This window comes from Lutra lutra, chromosome 1, assembly GCF_902655055.1.
Source record: "Lutra lutra chromosome 1, mLutLut1.2, whole genome shotgun sequence".
Classification (NCBI taxonomy): Eukaryota; Metazoa; Chordata; class Mammalia; order Carnivora; family Mustelidae; genus Lutra; species Lutra lutra.
The window spans coordinates 210,134,703-210,153,841 of NC_062278.1; the positions used below are offsets into that span (position 1 = coordinate 210,134,703).

The window sequence follows — 19,139 nt, forward strand, 5'->3', positions numbered from 1 at the left end:
TTCAAGCAAATGCTCCCTTTAATCTCTGGTCCCCCAGAGCCCTGGCCGGTGGGCTGAGCGCCCCCAGAGCAGGGCTGGCGGCCAGACCCTGGGGCCTTCCTGCGGCACCAGGCGGGTTTTTGAAAATGAAGCCTGGAGTGGTGGTGGCAGCGGACCCCAGCCCAGGAAGGTCCTGGCCCACAAAGGCCATTTGTGGTCCCTGACACGGAGTCCCTCGGGGCCAGCTACAACGTGGAATGCTTCTCAAAGGGCACCGTCAGGAGTCCAGCCGCTGCCTCGTCCAGGAACCAGCAAAGTTTCCCGGTGTGGGGCTGCACCAACGCAGCGGGGAGCGGGTTCTCCTCCTTGTCCTCCAAAATGCGCTGCATAGAAAGGGCAGTAGCATGAGGCACCCCCCAGCACCCACATAGCCCCTCAGAGCTCCCAGTTCCCCGCATGGACAAGACTGTCCTACTCTCAAGAGGTGATGTCGCCCTTCCAGCTGTCTTAGCCTCAGTCAGTCCCTGCCTTTTCTATCATCCGTGACTGCAGGACATGGGGGTTGGCACACCTGCCCTGCACAGACCGGGGTCACACTTGCATTCTGGGGATCACACCCTGTCTCTGTCACGAGTGCGCAGCTCTGCTCTCACATGGCAAAAGCAGCAGCAGATGACACATGAACAAACAGGCACAGACTGTTCCCACGAAGCTTTATTCACGGACACTGCAATCCAGATTCCACGGAATTTTCATGGGTCAGAGAATATTCTGCTTTTGCTTTCTTTTCCCATCCGCTTTAAAATCCTTCTTAGGGGCACCTGGGTGGCTCAGTGGGTTAAGCGTCTGCCTTCAGCTTAGGTCATGATCCTAGGGTCCTGGGATCGAGCCCCACATCAGGCTCTCTGCTCAGCGGGAAGCCTGCTTCCCCTTCTCTCTCTCTGCCTGCCTCTCTGCCTACATGTGATCTCTGTCTGTCAAATAAATAATATCTCTAAAAAAGAAATCCATCTTAGCTGGCGAGATGTGGGCCCATGGGCTGTGGCATGCTGATCCCATGTGACCTCGCAATTAGTGGAAATCATAAATGCTGCTTTCTGATAACTGGGCCTGCCCCATTCACTCTGCGAGGTCACCTCTATTCCCAGCCCCATTTTATAGGTGGGGAAGCTGAGGCTTGGGGGGCCTCAGGTGAATGTACTCTGAGCTAAAACTGCCTGGACTGACCCTCAGGAGGTCCACAGGGAGGAGCCCTCCCAACCAACCCTACAGAAGGAAAAGTTGAGGCTTGGGGTGGGGGTGTGAAGTAGCTGCCCAAGGCCATGCTGGCCATCATGGGCAGGGATCCTGGTCTGCTGGATTCTTTATAGTCTGCACCCTTAACCCCAACACCAAGCCACCCCACGAGGACATCTGGGCTCAACTATTTGAGGATGAATTGTTATTTGTTAATTTTTTAAAAATATTTCCAGTTTCTTCCATAGTTGGTCTTTTCAACGATGGCAATTACAGTATATTTTTTATTATTTAGTTTACTTTTAATAGCTTATGTATTCTATATTTCCCTAAAATATTATGTTTAACTATCTCTCTTTTTTTCTTATTCCTCCTTTTTTACTTATTCCTCCTACATAATTTTTCTCCCTGATTAGTTTTGCCAAGAGTTTATCTTTGGGATCTATTACCACTAAGCTTTTAAGAATACTAATCAATTCATTAATTTCTTTTTAAGATTTTTTTTTTTCTTTTTTAGAGAGAGAGAGAGACCATGAGGAGGGTTGGGGGAGAAGCAAAGGGACAGTGAGAGAGACGCCAAAGAGGGCACAGCCAGGCGTGGGGCTCAATCTCATGACCATGCGATCACCACCCCAGCTGAAACCAAGAGTCAGACGCTTAACCCAGAGTCACCGTCCCCTTAACCAATTCATTAATTTCTGATTATAATGTCATGTATTCCTTCCACCAACTTTTTCTAGACTTATGTTATTGTTCATTTTAAGTCTAAAGTGGTCAATTTGTTTAACAATTTTTTTTAAGATTTTTTTTTTTTAATGACTGAGCCACCCAGGCGCCCAAGATTTTATTCTTAAGTAACCTCTACATCCAATGTGGAGCTTTGAACTTACACCTACAAGCTCAAGACTCACATGTTCTACCAACTGAGCCAGCCAGGCACCCCTATTTAATACTTTTTAAAACTGCCTTTTCAAAGCTATGAATTTGCCCCTGAATGCAGCTTTGGCCTCACCTCAGCAATATGATTTAATAATTGTTTATTCCTAACTAGCCTATAATTATAGCTTCCACCTCCCCTTCAGCTCAAGAATTATTCAAGTACCTTGGCACCTGGTGCTTTCAGCACTATGATATCTGGGGCCATATTCCATCCCTGGGCCCCCACACCTTTGATCTTCTTGGGAATAGGGCCCTTGGCTATTACCTTCAGGACAGCTGCCTTGCCTTCTCCAGTAGCCACAAAGATGACGGTTCGGGCCGCGTTCAGCACAGGAAGTGTGAGGGTCACACGCTGTGGTGGTGGCTTTGGGGAGTCACTAATGGGGGCTACGATCTTCTCCCGCTCCTGGGGGAGGAGGGCCAGGATAGAGACAGAAGGACAAGGTCACTTCAGCTTCATGAGCACTCACACACACCTGGCATGGTCTGTTGGATCATTCCATCCCCTCCTACTGATCCTGTAGTACTTGATTTAAACCCTCATTTTAAGATGGGTGAACTGAGGCTAAAAAGGGTTAAGCCCAGCCAACTGGCAGATGCTAACTAAACCCCGCTGTGGGTACCTCCTGGCCCCCAAAAGTGGCCCTCCCTCTGGAAGCCCCAGTCAGCAGAGGCCCCTGTGGGCACACTCACCTGCAGGAGGGGGTGGTCTGGGAAGAGCGAGCAGGTGTGGCCATCAGGACCTATCCCAAGAATTAGCAGATCAAACACTGGAATGGAGTCCCCTTGGAAGGCCTAGATGGGGGAGAAGACAGTCCTACGAGGTTGTGGGGGGTACTCGAAGGCCACAAAGAGACAGTGATCAGAAAAAGAATCCCAAGTGGTTGTAACAGGGAGCAACACTCAGCCTCACCTGCATGAAAGGGTCTCTATGAGGTTCTACGTTTCATCCATTTGACTGGCCAAGTGTCTGGGGACACAACTGTCCCCCAGATGTGAAAGCCCAAGCCCACTCCTAGAGGGTCAGAAGCTGGGCCACCCTGAGAGACCCAAAGGTGGGGCTGTGGCCTCTCAGAAGAGGGAACCTCCTGGCATCTGTCCAGGGTGGGGTGGGATTTGCCAACCACCCTTGGTGGCAGTTTTTGCTGGTGACAATCATGCAGCGCCACCTGCTGGGCTACTCCCCCACCACCTCCCTGGGTGCCAAGTAGGTCTCCCTGGGGCCAAGTAGGGGGTGGGGGGCATGGGACGACCAGAAGGTCGACCACGACTCACCTGTCTCAGCTTCTTGGCATAGTCTTCCGCCGCCTCCTCCACAGGCAGCTGGGGGTTAATGGTGATCACCTGGCTTTCAGGAATGGGCAGCCTGGAGAGCAAGTGGGTCTGCAGCAGAATGAGGGAAAAAGTCACCCAACAGCAACACGCAGCTCCCAGAGGCACAAGGTTTGCATGGGTGACTGAATGGCCCCTGGGACAGACCCGTCATCGCACCCACCTTCTGTGTGTGCTGGGATCCCGGCGGCACTCCGCCAGGAGTCTTTCAAATCCAGCCTGATTGGGGGCCTCTGGCCCCAGCCAGCACCTGTGTGGCTGTACCACAGTCCTATTTCAAAGCCCCCAGAGTCCCTTGAACCTCAGGATAAAACCCAGCCCCTCTCTGCCCTGCACAAGGCTTTGCAGACCCTGCAACCCCAACCCACACATAAGCCACTGCCCTTGCCTGGGAGACTCCTATGCGTCCTTCAGAGCACCTCCTCTGAGCACCCACCCCCCGCCTGTGCCTCCCCTACACCACATGTGACAGTGGTAAGCACTGACTTCTCTTCCGGCTGCCACTACAGGGTGTCCCTGGCCAGCATATAGCACATGCCCCGGCCTCGAACAGGTGGATTTAATTTCTTTGGAAGCACCTGGAGTCAGGCCGCCTGCAAGGTGGAGGGCTCTAGCCTTTTCCCTCATCTCCCCAGATTTTATCTGCTCCGGGAGGGACACTGGTGACCCCCACCTTGGTGCCTCCCTTCACACAGGATCTTGGAATCCTGTGCCAGGAAGGCAATGCCAAGCTGAGCCACAGTGGAAAAGCAGGAAGCCACAAAAAATATTGTATGAGAAGAGGCAAGGGCCAGGGCCAGGGACATGCAGTATACATACCAGACCACATAGGGCAGCCTGCCCTGAACACTGGCCTAGGAGTAAGAGCTCTCTCTGTATTAAGGGTAATGGGGAGCCAAGGAAGGTCTGTGAGCCAAGGAGGGCCAGGGTCAGATCTGTTGTTGGCAAGACCTCTCCGCTTTGTCCAAGGTTCCCATTGATACACACCCTTAGGGATTACACTGAGCAAAGCCAGCGCAGGGTATCAGCGCCCTCCTTCTGTCACGTGATCCTCTCCTTAGCTGCCCTTCCCCACCAGGCTCAGAGCCATTCCTTCCTCCTCCTCCTCCTCCTCCGCCTGGGCTCCTGCCAGGGAGCCGAGGGCTAGAGTGTCAGTCAGGCAGGTTCCTGGAAGTGGAACTGCTGGTTGATCGGACTGTTTCTCTCTTAACATTCTGTGGACATTGAGAAACCATTCCTAAGAAGGAGGCAGCCCCAGCTAATCCTCCCAGCCCAGAGGAAGCCCTGGCCTCAGCAGCAGCAGACCCACAGAGCACACAGGGTAAGCAGAAGAACACTCCTGCTGACAGAGTCCCAAGGTATACCGGATCTGTCCTTGAGGACAGAAGCAATCCTGTGCTCCTATACTGGGTTGACTCATGGCCCCCAAGATTCGTGTCCACCCAGAACCTCAGAATGAGACCTTATTCGGAAGGGGGTCTTTGCAAATGTCATTAGTTGACTTCAAGTAGAGTAGTGTGGGCCCTGAATCCAATGACTGGTCTCCGTGAAGAGGCAGATGCAGAGACTGGAGGCCAAGGAACACCAGGAGCCCCCAAAGGCTGGAAGACACAAAGGATCTTCCCCTTGAGCCTCCAGAGGGAGTGTGGCCTTGCCAACACCTGGATTTTAGGCTCTGACCTCCAGAACTAAGAAAATAAGTTCTTGTTTTAAGCCACCCAAGTTGTGGTCCTTCGTTAGGACAGCGCCAGGGAATTCATGGGACTCCCCTCACAGGGAAACTGGCAGAAGGAGCAAATCTTTGCTCCACACTTGTTCCCATGGCATCGCATTTGTCTTTGCCATACCCTCTGCCCCAGCTCTGCCCCCGGCCAGGTTCTCACACCTCCAGGCCTCAGCTCAAACATCCTGGGCACTTTCTCTCTCACACTATTATCTTTGGTCCACACTGCATTATGTGAATGCTCTGAGTGGACTTCCCTTATTTATTGCCCTGTGTGCTGGTGCCCGATGCCCCACTATGAGCTATGAGTCCCATGAGGGAACTGTCCAGCACCCCACTGTGTCCCCAGCGCTGGATACAGGGACAATGAACAACCCTGCAACATTTTTTTTTCTACTGTTTTGTTAGGATTTTGTTACTTGACGAAGTACAGTTCAAAAAAAAAAAGTAAAATTTCTTCAAATTCATGCAAAGTAAAAAGAAAGAAATGCGAGCCCAGTTTTTAATGAAGCTTTTGAGGAAGACACACTGGGAGGCCCCTGCCCTTGAGATGCGTCCCTGGGGGGGGTCCGTTCAAACCCTAGCTCCCCTGCAGGTCAGCAGGAGACCCCGGCACACAAGCTCTCCTCTTCCGGCCCCAGTTTCTCCATCTATGAAATGGAGGAAATGACAGCCTCGACCTCATAGGTTATTGTGAAATTACATGAGATGATGTGGAGAAAATGCTTGATAATCAGTAGACCTTCCTTTTTATGACAAAACAAAACAACAACAACAGAAACCAGGAAATCGTCAGCTTAAGCTTCTACGCAAAGAGAAGGCAATACAACCAGGACCTAAGTGACCTGTAGCTTCTTCTGACCAAACCCGCCCCTTCCACACCTCCCTGGGCGTGACTTAGCAGATGCAGCTGGAGGACCCCAGCGCAGACCACGCCTCCTCCAAGCCTCCGTTTCCCTAATTGTGTAAGACCTGAGGCCGCAAGTTAGTTAACCAGCCTGGGAGGTCATTAGCACCGAGAGCAGCGTGTAGATCATCCTGAAGGCGTCCAGGTTGGAGATGAGAAAACTGAGACCCAGGCTCCACCCCAGATACCTCCTGCCTGGCCCTTCCCTAACTCTGCCCTTGCAAGCTACCGGGCTGGGGCGCCAGAACTTCTCTGGCTCCCTGGAATGGGCCACTGTTTCACCTCCGCGCCCTCGCCCGGACTGTGTTCCCTCTACCTGGCAACCGGACAAAGCATAATGAGACTTCAAGGTCCCTACGGGCCCACTCGGGTGGCAGTGGACGTGGGAGTTCAGGGCACCCAGCAGGCCATTCCCAGATAGTGGTAGAAGGCAGAGTGTGACCCTATGCGACCCCCGTGGCGGGGTCAGGAGGTGGGCGCGGCCTTCTTCATTTGACCCCCGGCGGTCCCCGTAGTCGGGTGCGGGCGGTGGGCGCGGCCCTCTCGGCGTGACCCCCGGCGGCCCCCGTAGCTCTCACCCGGTAGAGACCGTACGTGCTCTCGGCGTGCTCGAAGGGCACGAGGCGCTCGTCGCAGAAGCCCACGGTCCAGCGCGCGAGGCTGGCGGGGCCGGCGGGGGCGGCGGCGGCGGGCAGCTCACGGGCCAGCATGGAGACGAGGCTGCCGCCCGACAGGCCGAGCGCGAAGCGGGCGCGAGCTCCCGCCAGGCAGCACGCTGCCCGTTGCGCCACCAGTTGCGCTAGCGACGCGCCTAGCTCCTGCGGGCTCGAGAAGACCGAGATGAGGTCCGGGGCCGGCGCGGCCATGGCGACGGCGGCGGCGGGGAGGCGGAAGCGCTCCGGGCAGCCACCAGTGCGCCTGCGCGAAGGCCGGCCCTGCCGCACGGCTGTCAGTACCTACGGGCGGCCGCCTATGGCACATGCGCAATCCCACGAGTGAAGTCGCGGCAGGGCCCTGCGGTGCATCCGAAGGGACTCATTGATTCTTTGCACGCTGTTCCTGAGCTCTTCCCTGGGCTGGAGCAGGCAGAACTGGTGGGGTTGTTCTCAAGCCTCGTGGTGTCAGGGTGGGGCCGAAGAGAGGACCCTAGAGCTGGGGTCCCTAAGAAGGGATTGAGAGGTGGGATGGAGGGAGGAGATGGGAGATTTCCTGGAGGAAGGCACCTTTTGGTGGACTTGGAAGTTCCTGAACCTGATAATATTTATTTTGTTGCTCTTTTTGGTCTCCCTCTTTAATTAAAATATAAGCTACAGGAGGACAGGGTTTGTTTTGTTCTCTGATGCTTGGAAAGCTCCCTGAATCATGCCTGGCACAGAGTTGGACCTGAAAAGATACTTGTTGAATTGCTTCTGCCAGTGCTCCCTGGGGATCTCTGTGTCTGAGGACCCAGAGAGGCCTCCACCCTTGCTCTTGCCTGGAGAGGCTCCCAGAATGGGGCAAATGTGTAATGGCTGATGAGAAGGGGTATTCCAGGGAATAGCATGGGTAGAGAAGACTGGAAAGAAGAGAAGGCCTGGTGGGCCTGGGGAGCTGGGCCACTTATGGGGGTGGAGGGATAATTCAGTAAGTGCAAGGAGACTTGCATAGGTAGTACATCTTTAAAATCAGTAGCAAGGGCGCCTGGGTGGCTCAGTGGGTTGAGCCACTGCCTTCGGCTCAGGTCATGATCTCAGGGTCCTGGGATCGAGTCCCACGTCGGGCTCTCTGCTCAACAGGGAGCCTGCTTCCCTCTCTCTCTCTCTCTCTGCCTGCCTCTCTGTCTACTTGTGATCTCTCTCTGTCAAATAAATAAATAAAATCTTTAAAAAAAATAATAAAATAAAATAAAATAAAATCAATAGCAAAATGGGGCACCTGGGTGGCTCAGTGGGTTAAAGCCTCTGCCTTTGGCTCAGGTCACTGTTGGGTCGGCGGGCTCCCGGAGTGCAGGAGGAGCAATGGAAATGACCGCCGCCGGGTCCCGCCCTCTTCCAGCCTACCCCCCCCCAACCCTTGACTCTCCCGCCAAAAGGATGTATGCCCAGGTCACGTCTCCGTAGGTAACCCGATACCTAAGCAGGAGACAGATAAAAGACCCCCGCCAACTCCCTTCCAGTGTGACTTCCGCCACTCTGCTTTCCAGAGTCTCGGAACCTCCCCGGAGGGTGCCCACCTCCTCCCGGTTCAACTTTCCTGGCTCCCCTTCTCCTGAGCCCTGAAACTAAGCGGGAGAGTGCCTTTAATAAATCTTGCCTTGCACCCACTTCGCCTGGTGTCATGTTTATCTCGCCTGTAAAACCTTACATTTGGTGCCGAAACCCGGGAGGAGATTGAGCCCCCACCCCGGTGAGGAGGCTCTCTCCTCCCTAGCCGGACCTAGAACTGCCTTTCCCAACGCCACTCCTGAAGCCCTGGTGAGTTTCCCCCAATTCTGCGCTTCCATCCAGAAAGCCCTGCCCTAATCGTGGCCGCGTCAGGGCGGAACCCGCCGGTCACCAGGTGACCTCCATGACTCCGAGAGGCTGGGAGACGTCCTAACCTCTATGGCAGTCGACACAGTTTTAACGCAACCCAGTGGTGGATGAAGGGACTCCTTCCTCCAGCCCTCCGGTTGCCCGGCAACGAATCGTGGGGACCCCCCCAATCCAAATTCGACTCTAAAACATCCCGGGGGTGTTTTAGGCCTGTTGGCCAATCTTAAAACCCTGAAACTGGACCAGGACCTGCGAAAACGACGTTACTGTACTGTCACTTGGCCACAATACCGATTAGACAATCAGTCCCAATGGCCTCTGGAAGGCACGTTTAATTATCAGATTTTCATGGACCTAAATAACCTCAGCAGACAGCAAGGCAGATGGGCCAAGGCCCTTTATGTCCAGGCTTTCTGGACTCTGTGCTCTCGCCCCTCCCTCTGCTCTCACTGCTCCACTTCACAGGTCCTCTTGGCCTCCTCCCCTCCCCCTACCCTGCCACCCACTGCTCCCAAAGACCCGGACCTCTCCTCCCTGTCTCCCCTCTCTGAATCCCCAGAGAGCTTCACCCACCCACCGACCAGAGGGCTCCTGGTTCCTCTTCCTCCTCCTCCTTACCGCGATTCCTTACCCCAAGGTCCCTTAAGTTCGGGATTTCTGAACCGGGCGCCCTCGTCTACCCCTCCCTCTCCCCACTCCTATCCGAACTCCTGACAAAGTTATCCGCAGTAAACGTGAAACTTCAATCAAAGTTTACTGGAGGTCAAATAAGCTCGTGTTATTTGTTAAAATCTGTTAGCAAAGAAATGACTAAATTGATGGTTAATTGTCTGTCTCAAAGTTTTAACGGGTAATTGCTGAGATACCTTTCAAAGTCTTTGGTAACCTGAAAGCTGAAAGTTTTGCTTGGATGACAAATGGAATTAAATTTGTTGGACATTTAGGTCTTTGCCAAAGAGGATAAAATGCCAAGTCATTGATTACTGAACATAGGTTTGTGCTTTTGACTTCTTACAGCAAAGAAAATAAGAATATTTAAATCTGTTAGTAAGCTTGGTTTGTGCTTAACTGATTCATAAATTTGTGATGGGAAATCATTCAGGAACCCAATGAAAACCCAGCCATGTTTCTTAACCCACTTACTGAGGCGCTGACTCAATACACTCGCCTAGACCTGGCCTCTCTGGCAGGGGCGACTGTTTTAGCTACCCACTTTATTTCTCAGTCAGCTGCCGACATTCAGAAAAAATTAAAGAAAGCGGAGGAGGGCCTTCAAACTCCCATTTCTGATCTGGTGAAAATGGCATTTAAAGTCTTTAACTTCTGAGAGGAGGCAGCAGAACTTCAGTGCCAAGCCAGACTCCAACAGAAGGTCCAACTGCAGACCCAAGCCCTGGTAGCAGCCCTGAGGCCGGCAGGTTCGGGGGGTCAACAGAAGGGAGCACCTAACCGTGTCCCTCTGGGGGCCTATTTCAAGTGCGGAGCCGAGGGACACCGGGCCCATCAATGCCCCAATCCAAAAGCGCCTACTAGGCCGTGCCCTCAATGCCGCATGATGGACCACTGGAACTCGGACTGCCCCAGCCTAGGGATATTCCCGGCGCCTCCACGTGGGGGAGACCCTGAGATGGTAAGTCCTGCCTTCCAACTTCTCGGATTGGAGGATGACTGATGGAGCCCAGACTTGGACACCCCTCTCACCCATACTGAGCCCAGGGTCACGCCCCAGGTAGCAGGTAAGTCCATTTCCTTTCTATTGGACACGGAACATTCTGTTCTGCCTTCCTACTCGGGTCCTACTCATCCCTCCCCAGTTGCAGTTATGGGAATTGATGGTACTTCCTCCACTCCAAAGGCCAGCCCACCCCTTACCTGCAGCCTGGATGGGTTCCCCTTCTCACACTCCTTCCTCATTATCCCTTCCTGCCCTGTTCCCCTACTAGGCAGGGACATCCTCCACAAACTTCAGGCCACCATTCGTCTCTCTCCCTCTCCCTCGACTTCTGCTCACCTCGTCCTTCCTCTACTTCCCTATGACTCGTCCTCTATCCCGGACTGTCTCCCCTCTGTAGACCCGCAGGTATGGGACATTTCCAGACCTGTAGTAGCAACCCACAGGCGAGGACTTAAGCTCATCAGCTACCGCCACCTGCATCAGGGTCTCCTTATCCCCTTTAACTCTCCAAGCAACTAGATGTCACCGCCCAGGGATGGCAGCCCTGCCTCAGGGCCCTAGCGGCAGCTGCTTCTCTGACAAAGGAGGCCCTCAAACTTACCTTAGGATAGCCCATCATGGTCTTCTCCCCCCATCGACTGATGGACTTAGTCAGCCACAAATCCTTGGCACAACTCACTCCTTCCCATCTCCAACTCTACCACCTGCTGTTCATAGAAAAACCCCAGGTCACACTCTGTCTCCCCTTGCCTAAATCCTGCCACTCTCTTGCCGACACCTTCGTCTACCCCCACTCCTTCCCATTCCTGCTCTCAACTCCTGGAAGAACTCTCTCCCTCCCATCCAGGACTTTCAGACCGGCCGCTACCTGACCCTGATCGCCCTCTGTTCATGAATGGGAGCTCCCTCATAGCTCCAGATGGACGGCCACACGCGGCCTATGCAGTGGTCACCCTGGACGCTGTCATAGAAGCAGCCCCCCTTCCCATTGGGACTACTTCTCAAAAGGCAGAACTTGTGGCTCTCACCAGGGCCCTTCACTTATCTGAGGGACAATGGGTCACTATTTATACTGACTCCAAGTATGCTTTCCTTATTACTCATACTCACTCTGTCCTCTGGTGAGAAAAGGGATTTCTCACAACCAAGGGAACCTCCATAGTCAACGGGCCTCTTATTGCCAAACTCCTCGAGGCTCTCAATTACCCCGAGGTGGCTATTGTCCACTGCCATGGCCATAAGGCCTCCAATGACCCCATATCTTTGGGGAACAACAAGGCTGACTCTATTGCCCAACAGATGGCCTTAAACTCCTCTCCAGCCCCTCTCCTGTTTCTCAACACTCCTCACAGTCCCTCGTACACTGTTGAGGAGACTCGGGCCCTTAAAACATTAGGTGGCAGGTTGGATGACAAGGGATGGTATTTTGTCCAGGACAAAATTGCCCTCCCAAACAGCCTAATCCACACCCTCATTACAGACATCCACTAGTCTCTCCACATTGATCCAAAGGCCCTATACCAATTTCTCCGACCTCTGTTTCACCACCCCCTCCTCCAAAAGACCATTAAGGAGGTACACCAGGCCTGCAGAACCTGTTCTGTTGTCGATGCCCAGGGCGGCCTCCGAAGACCAGGACCCACCCACCAGCTCTGCAGGCATCAGCCAGGCGAGGACTGACAACTTGACTTCACTCACATGCCTTGACACAAAACCTTTAGATACCTACTAACTCTTGTGGACACCTTCACAGGCTGGATTGAGGCATTCCCCACCACTAGGGAAACAACAGACGTGGTTGCCACCGTTCTCATTGAGCACATCATCCCGAGGTTTGGACTCCCTCGAACCTTACAATCGGACAACGGACCGGCCTTCATCTCCAGCATCACACAACAGATCTCCGAGAGCCTCAACATCACCTGGAAACTCCATATCCCCTATCACCCCCAATCCTCGGGTAAGGTGGAGAGGGCCAACAGACTCCTCAAGGAACAACTCACCAAACTCACTCTTGAAACCCGCCTCTCTTGGCCAACCCTTCTCCCACTAGCACTCACCCGCCTTAAGGCCTCCCCTCAGACCCCTCGGGACTCAGCCCCTTTGAGCTCCTATATAGCAGGCCCTTCCTACTTAATCACAACCTTCCTGCCTATCCACAACGCCTCCTATCCTATCTCCCCTATCTGACCCTCTTAACGAGCCCTCCTAAGGGCTCATGCAGATTCAACCATCCCCACCCCTGACAGCCCGGGTGGAGACTTCCCCCAGGCCCTAAATCCTGTTCTCCTACAAGTTCTCCTACAAGAACTTCACCCAAAGTCCTTACAGCCCAGGTGGACCGGCCCCCATACTGTTATTCTCACAACTCCCACAGCGGCAAAACTCCTAGGACACCACCCATGGGTACACATTTCCAATCTAAAACCAGCCCCACCACAGGATGGCTGGACTTCCCAAACCCTGGGGCCAACGCGGTTGCGGATTTCCTGCACCACTTCTCCTCACCCTCCTCCTTCTACCCCCACCCATAGCTGCCCCTCCGGTGACCCTGGGTTCAGGTGGCACTTCTTCCTAGTGGAAACTTGGACCCATGGGGACACCACACGGTCTAATCAGCTGGTCACCATAGATTGCCAGCCCGGAGGGTGCCAGCCCTAGCGGAAATGGCCGTCCTCTCCACCCCCTTCCTGTGACAAAAAAGGGCTGTGTTTCTTCCCCTGGTTATTGGGGTCTCCTTGGCGTCTCCCCTAGTGGCCACCTGGCTGGGTACCGGGGCCCTAGCTCACTCCATAGGCGCTACCCGAGATTTATCCGAACAGCTCTGAACAGCCGTGGAAGTCTCAGCTGAGTCCTTGGCGTCCCTACGATAGATTACTTCAGTGGCCCAGGTAGCCCTACAGAACCTGCGAGCCCTGGACCTGCTCACCGCAGACAAGGGAGGAACCTGTTTATTCCTCAATGAAGAATGCTGCTATTCTATCAATGAATCCGGTATAGTCGAAACCAATATCGGTGCCCTGGCAAAAATCCGCGACTCCCTTGGTGGCTGGCATCGCCCTGGAATAAACCGCTCTCAGTGGTGTCTCTCCCCCTTAATGACCTGGCTCCTTCCAATCCTAAGTCCCCTTATTCTCCTCTGCCTATGAGCACTAATCGCCCCCTGTGTTCTTCGTTTCATTCAGGATCGCATCTGTGAGGTTTCCAGGGTCACTGTCAACCAACTCCTCCAGCATCCCTATACCCGCCTACCCACATCCGAAGGACCCTATGACGACGCCCCTTTGCCAGCAGGAAGTAGCCAGATCTGAGTCGCCGCCCCTATTACACCAAAAAGGTCGGAATGTTGGGTCATCGGGCTCGGGGAGTGCAGGAGGAGCAATGGAAATGACCGCCGCCGGGTCCCGCCCCCAACCCTTGACTCTCCTGCCAAAAGTTTGTACGCCCAGGTCACGTCTCCATAGGTAACCTGATACCTATGCAGGAGACAGATAAAAGACCCCCGCCAACTCCCTCCCAGCGCGACTTCCGCCACTCTGCTTTCCAGAGTCACGGAACCTTGCCTGAGGGTGCCCACCTCCTCCCAGCGCAACTTTCCTGGCTCCCCTTCTCCTGAGCCCTGAAACTAAGCGGGAGAGTGCCTTTAATAAATCTTGCCTTGCACCCACTTCGCCTGGTGTCGTGTTTATCTCTCCTGTAAAACCTTACAGTCATGATCCCAGGGTCCTGGGATCAAGACCTGTATTGGGCTCTCTGCTCAGCGGGGAGCCTGCTTCCTCCTCTCTCTCTGCCTGCCTCTCTGCCTACTTGTGATCTCTCCGTCAAATAAATAAATAAAATCTTTATAAATAAATAAATGAAACGGGCAAAGGTTCTGAATAGACATCTCCAAAGAAGATACAGAAATGGCCAACGACCACATGCAAAGATGTCCTGTCCGCTAGCCACCAGGGAAATGCAAATCAAATTATGAGACACCACTTCACTGACCCACTAGGGTGACCATGATACAAAAAGACAGATGGGGCGCCTGAGTGGCTCAGTCAGTTAAGCATTCGACCCCTGTTTTGGGCTCGGGTCATGACCTCATGGGTCATGAGATGGAGCCCCAAGTGGGCTCCAAGCTCAGCAGGGAGTCTGCTTGAATTTCTCCCCCCATTCACCCTCTCTTTATAAATAAATAAATAGGGGCACCTGGGTGGCTCAGTGGGTTAAAGCCTCTGCCTTCGGCTCAGGTCATGATCCCAGGGTCCTGGGATCAAGCCCCGAGTCAGGCTCTCTGCTCAGCGGGAAGCCTGCTTCTCTTCCTCACTCTGTCTGCCTGGCCTACTTGTGATCGCTGTTAAATAAAAAACAAATTAAAAAATTTAAAAATAAATAAATCTTTTTAAAAAAAGACATAAATACACACTTGCGCACACACATACACCCCTTCTCATATTTCAAAGTTATCTAATTGCTTCTGTAATATGGCTCCACTCCTTTAATCCTGAAAAATCACAAAAAGAAGCTCAGGTTCAAGACAGACTTGGAGGAAAGAGCTGCTTTTATCTGCTAGACACCTCAGTAACACAGACCGTGGGCCAGATCTCAGTACTACTCACTAGATGGGCGGCTATGACTCTGTTTGCTGGAAACAGTCATGACTGCCTGCAGTAGCTGGAAAGTAAAAAGGAGGGGCTGAATCCAGCCTGGGGAAGGGAGAGGTAACTGCATTCATTCATTTCTGAGATGTTGAACACATTTTGTCTTTCAAACTTCTAGGCGATTTTGGTCCTCAGTGGTTAAGGGGTAGTCTTGGAGCAGAGGGCAGAAGGGTGGGATATCAGATTGGGAAGGGAAGGCAAGCATCATGTGGACGCTGTGTTGTTAAGAATCTGGTGGGTTCCACGGAGTCCCTTAAACAGTGCAGTTGGGGGCAGTGAATGAAGGTGCTATAGACAAATTATACAGGCTGACCCGCAAAGTGTTGTTCAGGCGAGTTTTATTATTTAGCACCCTTTGCTTCAGCAGAAATCAGGACCAGAGGCTTTCGCTCTGATGTCCTGGTTCCCACAATGCTGATACTTTACGCCTATAAGGAGCTGTCCTGCTCACCAGGGCTCCACGCGCCCTCACTCACCATCACAATACACCTGAGCCTTCCCTCAGATGCTCCCATTTCACACCTGGAGAAACCGAGGCTCGGGGAGTGCAATGGTTTCTTCATCCATCAATTCATTCATTCATTCATTCAGAAAACCATTTCCCAAGCTCCACCTGTGCCCAATGCTGTCCTTCATCTGAATGAGCCCCTGAGGGGAGCAGTCCCTGCCCTTTCCTAGCTCACACCCTCCTGGAGAAGTCAGACAATGAACAGGTAAGCCACATAAACACAAGAAAAAATAACAGCACAATAGTGGAGATACTATAGGGTGATGGGAGAGAAAGAAGGTGACTGGGGGCTGTAGAGATCGGGAGGTGAACGAAACTGACATTTACATGGAAGCCTGAATGGCAGGAAGAACACAGTTGTGTATTTGGAGGAAGAATATCTCCAAAAGAGGCACAAGGAGACTAGAGCCCCAAGGCGGGAACTAGCAGAAGGCAGACACGTGTAACTGGAGGCTGACCACCCAGGCCAGACAGGAAAGACGAGACTGGAAAGACTGATCTTAGGGGAACCTCTGGAGGGCTTTGAGTAGGGGAGAGACTAGGGTCCGTTTTTTAAAAATCACTGTGGCTACTCGGTGAAGGGATTGTGAAAGAAGGTATGGAAGCAGGGAGGCCAGCTAGGAGCCCGTTTAGTGGGCTAGAGAAATCTAGTGCTGGTTGGGTTCGGTGGGTTCAGGGTGTCTTGGAGGCAGGGCTCCCAGTCCTTTCCAGTTATGAGCCTTGGAACATGACAAAAAAGAGGAATCAGGACTGAGTCCCGAGTTTCTAGCTTAATTGGATGCACGTGGAGCTTTAACTGAGCCAGAGAAGCTGGTTGGGGAGAAGACTCAGGTCCATGTGTTGGCCATGTCTTGTCTGAAATAGATATATTTCCCTAAAAAAGTGCTGGCAAGGATGTGGGAAATTGCAACTTTGATATACTGTTGTTGGTGGGACCATAAAATGTGCAGTTGCTTTGAACAACAGTCTGGCAGGTCCTCAAAATATTAAACATACCATATGACCTGGTATTTCCACGCCTTGGTTTATACCAGAAAGAATTAAAAACATACGTTCACACAAAGACTTGTATATGAATGTTCTCAGCAGCCTTACTCACAATAGACAAACAGTGTAAATGACTTAATGTCCATCACTGGATAAATGGTCAACAAAACACGGCCCATCCATTCAAATGGATATTCTTTGGCCATAAAAAGGGACAAACCTGGATGAATCTTAAAAATATGACGTTGAGTGGAAGAAGCCAGACACCAAAGACCACATGTTGTATGATCTCATTGACATGAAATGTCAGGAACAGACAAATCTAGAGACAGAAAGCCAGCTAGTGGCTGCCAGGGTCTGGGGGAGAGACTTTAATGGGTCTGAAGTTTCCTCTTGGGGGAATGAAAATGTTCTGGAACCAGACAGAGGCAACAGTTGCCCAACTTTGCGATCACTAAATGCCACCAAATTGTACGATTTACAAGCATGGATTATCTGGCATGTGAATGACACCTTAATTAAAAACAGATCACCTGTGGGGCGCCTGGGTGGCTCAGTGGGTTAAAGCCTCTGCCTTCGGCTCAGGTCATGATCCCAGGGTCCTGGGATCGAGCCCCACATCAGGCTCTCTGCTCAGCAGAGCCTGCTTCCTCCTCTCTCTCTGCCTGCCTCTCTGCCTACTTGTGATCTCCGTCTGTCAAATAAATAAATAAAATCTTAAAAAAAAAAAAAAGATCAGCTGGAGTTGGCCAGGCATGCGGCATAGGAACAAGGGTTCAGGGACAAGGGACAGCAGGAGTAAAGGCATGGAAGCAAGACACAGGCTGGAAACGACCAATCACCATGGAAGGAAAAGAGCCTTCAGGATGGCAGCACCAGGGAGACTGGACTCTTCCCCAGAGTGAGGGAGACCCTTGAAAGGTTGGAGGCAAGGTCCTAGCCTGCAGCCACCTCTCCTTGGAAGCCTCTCATGTCCTCAACTCTCCCTCCTCCCCATGCCCTCTCCAGCACGCTTCTCCCTCCTTGTCCCTCACACGCCACTCAAGCCCTGACACTCCTGGCCCACGTATTGATGCCAGGCTGGGGCGAGTTTCTCTTCCCACATCACAGGGACAAAATCCTCTCTGTACACATCCTGCCCAAGTGCCTTCTGATTCTGGCTTTCCTCCCGACCTAAAGATGGACCCTGGGGGCAAGTCACAGAACTTCTTGTTCCACAAAAACAAACAAACAACAACAAAAACAACAACAAAAAAGCTTTTGGGGCGCCTGAGTGGCACAATTGGTTAAGCATCCAACTCTTGGTTTTGGCTCAGGTCACGATCTCAAGGTTCTGGGATCGAGCCCCACATCTGGCTCCATCCATACTCAGCATGGAGTCTGCTTAAGATTCTCTCTCTCCCCCTCCCTCTGCCCCTCCCGCTCCTGCTATCTCTCTCTCTCTTTAAAATAAAATCTTTAAAAAAAAAAAAATACAAAGCTCTCAAGCTAGCCAAAGGCAAGGATCTTAAAAGCATCTTGCGAAGTCAAAGAAGCTGGTTTGAAAAGGCTGTACGTCGTGGGATTCCAAGTGGATGACCCGGAAAAAGCAAAGCTATGGAGACCATAAAAGATCCACGGTGGCCAGGGGTTGGGATAGGAAGGATGAAGAGATGGGAGCACAAGGGATTTTTAAGGCAGAGGAATGATGACACCATCACAGTGGATTCAGGTCAAAACCCAAGGAAGGTACAATACAGAGCGAACGCTGATGGAAGCCGTAGACGTCAGGTAATAATATTGCGAGAGCACAGACTCATCGGTTGTAGCAAACACAGATTGGTAATGCAGGACATAAATAGTAAGGGAAACAGTGGTGTGGGGTAGAGTGTATGGAAAATCTGTGCTTTCTGCTCATTTTTTTATGAACCTGAAATTGCTCTAATACTTAAAGTCTGTTATTAATTAAAAAGACAAACACAGAGCCTACTGCCGAGAGTCACCAGGATTATTTCCTTGCCAGCTCAGAGGGAGACTCTTACCCTGCTGAGAGTCACAGGCTTTGGAACGGGAAAGGTCCCCCTGGCCCGCTTTCTCACCAGGAGCTGCCGGCATTGACTTCGTTCCCCTCTTCGTGCCTGTTTTCTTAGTTGTATAATGGGGACCACGGCAGTTGCGAGGTCTGATGGGATGTCATATGGGATGCACTTGCTTTCTCAGCATACTGGGGACACTCCATCCCCAATGGCAGTGGATCCTTCTGCTTCCCTCTCCTTGTGGACGGTGGGCATCCAAGGACCAGCCCCAGCCAACTAGGGCTTCATCCATCCCCCACACCCCCATCCATCCCCAGGGCTGCCCCCTCCCAGCAAATGCTCAGGCATCACAACCCTTTCCTCCTCTGTCCCCTGCAGTGGAGACAAGATGAGACAGACTAATACTGAAGGGGGAACAGCAGAAGTTAGGATTGAGTGTCTAGACTCTGGAGCTGGGAGTCCTGGATTGGAAAGCCAGTTCCAAAGGCCCCCTTTGCAGCTCGCACCCAGAGCTACGGCCACACTGGGGCACCTGCCAGAACCCACAGGCAGATCAACCGTCCCTTCCCTGGGACTGAGGCTGGTGCAGGACTCTGTGAGGCCCCAGAGGCTGCCGGGAGGTAGGGAGGATGCTAACCACCCCTCTGCGCCCCCAAGTGCCCCATCTCCCACCCCTCCT

General features: G+C 52.6%; 1 protein-coding gene across 1 annotated transcript; it reads right to left on the reverse strand.

Annotated features, from left to right (window-relative positions):
* PGLS (6-phosphogluconolactonase) lies at positions 1-7,028 on the reverse strand. Its single transcript, XM_047698238.1, has 5 exons — positions 6,695-7,028; positions 3,430-3,537; positions 2,848-2,949; positions 2,420-2,560; positions 1-362 (listed from the first exon to the last, which is right to left on the reverse strand). Exons 1-5 carry the CDS (start codon positions 6,980-6,982, stop codon positions 225-227), a joined length of 777 nt encoding a protein of 258 aa, XP_047554194.1. The 5' UTR covers positions 6,983-7,028; the 3' UTR covers positions 1-224.
* Between the last annotated feature and the right edge of the window lie 12,111 nt (positions 7,029-19,139).